This window comes from Nicotiana attenuata, unplaced genomic scaffold (assembly GCF_001879085.1).
Source record: "Nicotiana attenuata strain UT unplaced genomic scaffold, NIATTr2, whole genome shotgun sequence".
NCBI lineage: Eukaryota > Viridiplantae > Streptophyta > Magnoliopsida > Solanales > Solanaceae > Nicotiana > Nicotiana attenuata.
Genome location: NW_017670825.1, coordinates 102,905 through 110,562, shown reverse-complemented (window position 1 = coordinate 110,562; position 7,658 = coordinate 102,905). Strand labels below are relative to the sequence as shown.

The 7,658-nt window shown below is 36.6% G+C and overlaps 1 protein-coding gene across 1 annotated transcript; it reads right to left on the bottom strand.

Annotated features, from left to right (window-relative positions):
• Positions 1-3,541: 3,541 nt before the first annotated feature.
• Positions 3,542-6,515, bottom strand: LOC109243693 (protein SHOOT GRAVITROPISM 5-like). Its single transcript, XM_019410662.1, has 3 exons — positions 6,102-6,515; positions 5,520-5,919; positions 3,542-4,595 (listed from the first exon to the last, which is right to left on the bottom strand). Exons 1-3 carry the CDS (start codon positions 6,202-6,204, stop codon positions 3,845-3,847), a joined length of 1,254 nt encoding a protein of 417 aa, XP_019266207.1. The 5' UTR covers positions 6,205-6,515; the 3' UTR covers positions 3,542-3,844.
• Positions 6,516-7,658: the final 1,143 nt, after the last annotated feature.

Genomic DNA, 7,658 nt, shown 5'->3' with positions numbered 1-7,658 from the left:
GGCTGAAAAGCTATCTGATCCAGGTACGTTTTTACAATTCCATGCACCATTGGGACATTGCCTTTGCTAAGGCACTCTGTGATTTAGGGGCCAGCATTAATCTCATGCCCCTGGTCATTTATAAGAGGTTAGGCATTGGGAGAGCTCGACCGACTTCTATGTTATTGCAGCTGGCCGACAGGACTGTTAAGCGTCCATTTGGGATTCTTGATGATGTGCTTATTCAGGTGGGGAAATACGTGTTCCCTGCAGATTTTGTAATCTTGGATTGCAAAGTGGATGAAGAAATTCCTATTATTCTAGGACGACCTTTCTTGGCCAAGGGGAGAGCTTTGATTGATTGCGAGACCGGGGAGCTTAAGATGAGGCTCAATGATGAAGAAATTATATTCAATGTGCAAAAATCGATGAGGCGACCAAGTGAGTTCGCAAATTGTTCCCTTATCGATGCAGTGGATGTAATTGTAGAGGCTGATGATGAGGCGTTGACGGTTGAGGATCCCCTTGCTGCATGCTTGGCAAATTTAGACGAAGTGAATGGTGAGGATTTGGCGGAATGGGTGTTGGCACTGGAAGGTAAAGGGTTCTGGGAGAGAAATCTGGAGTTTGAGCCTTTGCACTTAGAAAAGAGAGAGACCCCTCCAGCTAAACCATCCATCGAGGAACCCCCTAAGTTGGAACTGAAGCCATTGCCAACCCACCTCAGGTATGAATTTCTGGGTCCTGACTCCACATTACCTGTTATTATCTNATGCTAAGTGTCATGAAAACAGTGATATAATCCCTAAAGGATTCAAATAATCGGCACGAAGCCCAAAACATGGCAATCAGCCCAAATCACGATAGCATCAAGCAGGTTTTAGTCAATTACACAGTAAAATCAACAACCGGGACGGACCAAGTCACCATCCCCAACGGTGCTCTACCCCACGCTCATACCTGGCGTGCAAGTCGCCACAATACAGCACTATGATATGCGAATCCGGGGTTTCAAACCCTCAGGATATCATTAACAAGTATTACTCACCTCGAACCGGTGAAATCCCTAGCTCACGACGCCTTTGACCCTCGAATCGGCCTCCATGCGCGTCGAATCTAACCAAAATCAGAGCGAATACATCACAATATGCTAAGGGAACAATACCCAATCGAAAACAATCGAAAATTAGCAAGAATCTCGAAACTAGCAAAACCCGAGCCCCGGGCCCTCTTCTCGAAAAATTACGAAATTCACATAACCGGATTTCTCGTCTCGCCACGAGTCCATACATACCAAGAACTCCCAAATCCGAGCTCAAATGACCTATCAAATCCCAATTTAAAATATCAAAAACTCAAGCCCTAGTTCATCAATTTTTAGGCTTAATTCCATGAATTTCTAGGTAAATTTCACATAATAATCATGTTTTTAACTCAAAAATTTTACCTCCAACAAACTCCAGTTGAAACCATCTTCAATTGCTCCCAAAAAGCTCCCAAGATGTTCAACAATGGAGGAAAATAGACCAAGCTTCACGGATGAAATAATATAAAACCCTTCTGCCCAGCTACAGTGTTTTCGCAATTCCCAGCAAAACCTTCGCATTTGCGAAGCTACAGTGTTTTCGCAATTCCCAGAATAACCTTCGCATTTGCTAAGCTACAGTGTTTTCGCAATTCCCAGCAAAACCTTCGCATTTGCCAAGCTACAGTGTTACACCAGAACCAGCATTATCAAATTTCTCCAAAATGATCCGAAACCACACCGAAACTTACCCGAGGCCCCCGGGACCTCAACCAAAAGCACGGACATATCCCATAACATCATTCAAACTTGTTCCAATCATCAAAACACATCAAACAACGCTAAAACCATCAAATCACATCGGATTCAAGCCTAAGTTCTTCAAAAACTTTCGAAATGCACTTTCGATAAAAAAACCCGACCAAACGACGTCCGAATGACCTAAAAATTTGCACACATATCCAAAATCACCTAACGAAGCTACAACAACTCTTGGAATTCCATTCCGACCCTCGGATCAAATTCTCACCCATCAACCGGTATTCGCCAAAATACTAACCTCGCTAATTCAAGCCTAATTCTACATCGGGCCTCCAAAATCAATTCCGATCGCACTCCCAAGTCAGGAATCATACCCCTGAAGCTAACCGAATCACCGGAAATCACATCCGAGCCTTCTAACTCATAAGTCAACGTCCGGTTGACATTTCCAACTTAAGCCTTTGTTAAAGAGACTAAGTGTCTCATCTCCTATCCAAACCAATTCAATTCAACTATAACTCACTCGTTGCTGATAATGAAACATGAAGAAGCAGTAAATGGGGGAAACGGGGCTGTAATACATGAGACGACAGGTCGGGTCGTCACATCTAGAGCTGAAGTTTTTATTTTATAACTTGAAAACTTCAGCTCTAGAGCTGAAGTTTCCGGGTTACTAAACAAAAACTTCAGCTCTAAAGCTGAAGTTTTATTTTATTAACTTAGTAAACTTACTAGACTCGTAGAGCTGAAGTTTACGGGTTACGTTAAACTAAAACTTACTAAGACTCTAGAGACTGAAGTTTNTTTATTTTATAACTTGAAAACTTCAGCTCGAGAGCTGAAGTTTTCGGGTTACTAAACAAAAACTTCAGCTCTAGAGCTGAAGTTTTTATTTTTTAACTTGAGAGCTCTAGAGCTGAAGTTTCCGGGTTACTAAACAAAAACTTCAGCTCTAAAGCTGAAGTTTTTATTTTATAACTGGCAAACTTCAGCTCTAGAGCTGAAGTTTCCCGGTTACTAAACAAAAACTTATAAAATAAAACTTCAGCTCTAGAGCTGAAGTTTTTATTTTATAACTGGCAAACTTCAGCTCTAGAGCTGAAGTTCGCGAGTTAAAAAAAAAACTTCAGCTCTAGAGCTGAACTTCAGGCCCGGCTACTAAAATGCTGAAGTTTTGTGTAATTGCCTTTGCTACTTCAGCCCCGTGTGCTGAAGTTATGTGAAAAAGCAGATACGCTTGCAATTTTTTTTGCAAAGCGGGCACAGGTTAAAATGTGGCACAAAAAGCGAGTATAGATGCAAATGCCCCTAGCATTGTTATCCCCGCTGAATTTAAATCACATCTCCTATAATTTTTTATCCCATATTGATCAGTAAACCGCGTACTTGAGTGCAATTTTATGCAATTATTATTATGGCAGTACCGTCATTTATTGCCTGGACAGGCCGGATTCATTGCCATCCTCTGACCACCTTAACCAACAAAGATCTTCAAATAGTCCAAACACAAAATCTAACACTACTAAAATCTGAGAGTACACCAGATAATATATTAAATTCGCTGTTTTCCCACTGTTCCTTTTCTTTTTTATTTTTTGTTTAAATTAAATAAAAAGAAGGAATCACGGCTCACTCAACTCATGAAATAGTTACGACATTGATGATCAATATATAGTACAAAAGATGAATCAAGAACCCTGCAAATTTCCATAAACCATAAGATTTCACATTAATCATTATTACCTTGCTGAAAATTAACAAATACCATGCAAGAACTAGAATAAACAAATACCAACTTAATTACTCCTTTTAAACTACACCAATATTCATACAAGAAAGAACCAAAAATGAACAAAAAGGAAAAAAGAAAATAAATCAAAGTAAAGATGAAAAAATTATAACATAGCTAGAGAGAGTGATCGATGATGAGAAACTAACGTTGAGAAAATTTGAGATGTATAGTTTAGCCATCATTCTGTCAACTCCATGACTTTTCTCTTTCTCTTCAAATTAAACCGGCATACTTAAATAGATATTACACTAAGGAGCTGACTTCGTTGAAAACCCGAAATCTATTGGTTACATTTCGTGTTCTGTTAAACCTGAAGAAGAAATATGGCTCAACCGCATATCATAAGAAGGAACTACACTTGTTGTTGCTATCCTTTTAGCTTGGAACTGCTGTTTGCAAACATGACAAGTGATTTGTGAAAGAGTAGAATTAATTTGCCTGATTGCTTGCTCCTTCAAAGCTTGAGCCTTTTCTAATTCCCCTTGTGCTTGTCGTCTAATCCTCTTGGCATTGGCAAACTCTTGCTCGGCCAATTCAATTTGTCTCTTGGCTTGCTTTCTTGCCTCTTCGGCATAGGCCTTTTCAGCCATGGCCTGCCTCAACCGCTCTCGCGCTTCGTCTTTAAGCCTCAATGCAACATCCAAATTTGAACCATTTCTCGATTTGTGCGTGTCGTTTTCTGAGTCATTTTTCTCATTGAAATCGGATGAACCAATGGAGAGTTGAAGATGAGTGGAGTGACTATCGTTCGGTTTAGATGATACAGAGATATCAAAGGGGCTAGATGAAGATGTAGTAGTAGTAGTAGTCAAGAGCTGGAGCTCTAAATTGTGTTGCTTTACGTCATTCTTCATAAATGGTTTTGGCTTATTGGATATAAGGAAACTAGGCCATGGAACTGTAGTGAGATTAGTGTCACTTGAGGGGGTGGGACTTGAAGCTGTACGAGAAAGGCAAGCTGTTGGCTGTAAAGATTTTGAATCTGATCCGAGTCTGCTGAAGCTACAGGCATCTTGGTGCTCTATGAAGCTCTCCACCCTATAAAAGAAAGAAAAAATTGAATTAGGAGTATTTTCTTATTTGAAAACGTAGCAAATTTAGGTGGTAATGATTATTCTAGGTCTGGTGAAAAAGTTAAACAAGCTAATCACTTTCACCTATGCTGCTCAAATCCTCAAAAATGTACACATCCTAAAAAATGTACATTTTTTTCAAGAATTCCACACAAATATGATGGAATTTTTTGAGAATATGAGCAACATACTCCGTCGTCAAAATAGGGTACCATAACTCTATATAAAGATAAAAAATCTCCAAACTTCTGACAGGTGAAAAAGGGAAATTAATAAACATGAAGACCAAACGTTGAGAAGATGGTTAAAATGGGTCTTAGAATAAATACTCTAACGAATGAAAAGGGTCCGAAAAAAGAAAAGGGACAAAACACTGCTAATATTTTACTATATTTTGAAGTATATTGGAATTAAGGAACAGATTAAATTAACAAGCAGAATATTTTCTGGAGAAGTCAATGACATTCCTTATAGAAACATGAACACACATGTTAATTAGTAAAGAAATAGGATTTGACGGAGAATTTTTAAGTGTCAAGAATGATCTATTATATTATTCAAACCTGATCGTTAGCAAACTATTTAAAGTATAACAAAAATAAATCACTAATTAAGGCTGCTACACATTGAAGGAAACAACTTTCTCATTTTGCGCTCTTTGCTTTTTTCCTTTTTGCAAAACATAAACAGTGCGTTACAACTTACAAAAATCAATTCTTAATTAAAACTCTCCAAGTCAGAAAAGTTTAACCAATATATAGGAGTAATCATTAGCAAATCTCAAGAATCATCGATGAAAATAGTAGAGCAAAAACTAAACTAAAAGAAAAGTATTTTATCAAAGATCTTATTTTTTTTACAGTAAATAATATATATGTAGAATTATTACCTAGAGAAGACACGGCCACAATCACAAGAATGGCCACGAGTGCCACAGGTTTTGAGATGTGCTTTGTAATCGGACTGAACTGCATAGCCTTTGGAGCATTTGTCACAAACCCATTGTTTGTGATTACTGTGTTTCCTTCTGAAGTGTTTCTTAATACCAACAAGATCACCAAGAGCATGACAAGGGTCATGATGTAGACAAGTTGGTTCTGGACACACAAAAACTCTCTTTCGAACTATAGGGGTTTCTCTTTTCAGCAATTTCCATGGTACTTTATGCCTTCTTCTATGCATCTGTAAATTTTGGTCCCTTTGAAATCCTTGGTTACAGATCTCACATACGTATTGATCTGATTCCAATAACGTTTTTGGTGATAGGGATACCACTTCTGCATCTGGATCTATATATATATATATATATATATAGCATACTCATTAATTAACTATAGTATATGATCAAGAATAATAAATAAAATATATAGAAACAAGATAAAATCGACGACTAGAGATAATCTTTATGGATAGGCTGAAGCTTCCACCATAGAAGAAGGAAAATAAATAGTGAGGAAGCTAAATTATGTACCTGGGGTTCCTGCTGGCCTTCTTTTTCTTCTATTACAATTATTTCCATTCTCTGAGGAAGTGAAAGGGTCGGAAGAGGAATTTGGTTTATTAATGCTTAACATAATGAATTCTTGATTAGTATTTTTGTTGAGTTTTGGGGCATAGAAAATATTAGTAAAAGGGCTAAGGAGAAGAGGCTTTATTAATCTTAGGTTTCTTGTAAAAATGAAACTCTAGTAATTAACATGATAAACTATGGAGGACAAGGATTGAAGAAGGTGGAGAAAGAGAAAGAGCTAACACCATGAGGAAGATAATGAAAAGGCTCTTTTTGCTTTCTGTGTTTTGGTATCATCAGCTTTTAGCTTTTCGACTTTCAGCTTTTCATCAGCTTATTAATTTCTCTCATAGTCCCCTTCCTTCACCATGTATTTTTGAAGAGTCATGACCTTTAATAAGCTTCTTCGAGATTGGGTTTGGCAGATAATTAAAAATATTTTCTCTTTACTTTTTCCTTTTTTTTAAATTAAAATTAAAATATATACATGACTAACAGTGTAAAATTTTCATTGTCGTCTAAGGCGACATGTTTTGCATATTAAAAAAAATCATTTGTAATTGACTTTCAAATAATCTGATATATAGTAGGAGTACTACTATAAAACATTATACAGTGTATATTCGTCTGAGAACAATTGGACCCATGATAAGAAAACAAAAGTAAGAAAAAATCCTCAAGAAAGAAAACAAAATACATAAAGAATCACAATTTCGTGGGCACAGTAACTTTGCATGCATAAATACATGCACAACAGTGCCAGCAGATCCATATACAATAATGTACACACATTTTAGTTTTTCATTTTTGTCAGTCTCCTAATAGTACTAGTATCTTTTCAATGTCTACAGTACTCGAGCTCTTTGGAATTTACAAATTAACCCCTCTTTTCATGGCTGCTAGCTATTGATGGAAGGACCAGGACCTGCCCCCCTGCACAACACAATCATTTGAGATTAAAGGAAGCTGCTCTTTTACTTGGAAATTAAGACTTTTTGGTCAAAACTGAGTTGAGGGTTACTTCTACACAAGAGAGCATCAGTAGAACAGTGAAAAGTTGATAGTTTACATCAATTTAATAATAAATATATGATACATCTCTTTAAAAACATATTATTGTTAAATCGTAATTAATTAATATATATTTTTACCTTAATTTATCATTTAATCATGATAAATTTATAATTTAGTGTAGACACTTGTGTTGTGCGAGTAAATTTCTACCTATACACCATTCTCTACGAATATCATCTCACACGAAACTATTTGAGTATTGCTATATCGATTTAGCTTATATTTTCCAATAATGTAGAAAAAAATTTAAACGAATTGTGCAATTGATGTACAGTCAGACCTATCTATAACAGCATCTTCATATAATATCCATTCACTATAGAAGTCATGTTTTTCTTGGAACCTATGATTATATTATGTTATAATATATATATTTTTTTATAACAACACTTTACTATAGCAGCCAAAAAATATTGAAACAAACGAGAATGTTATATAGAGGTT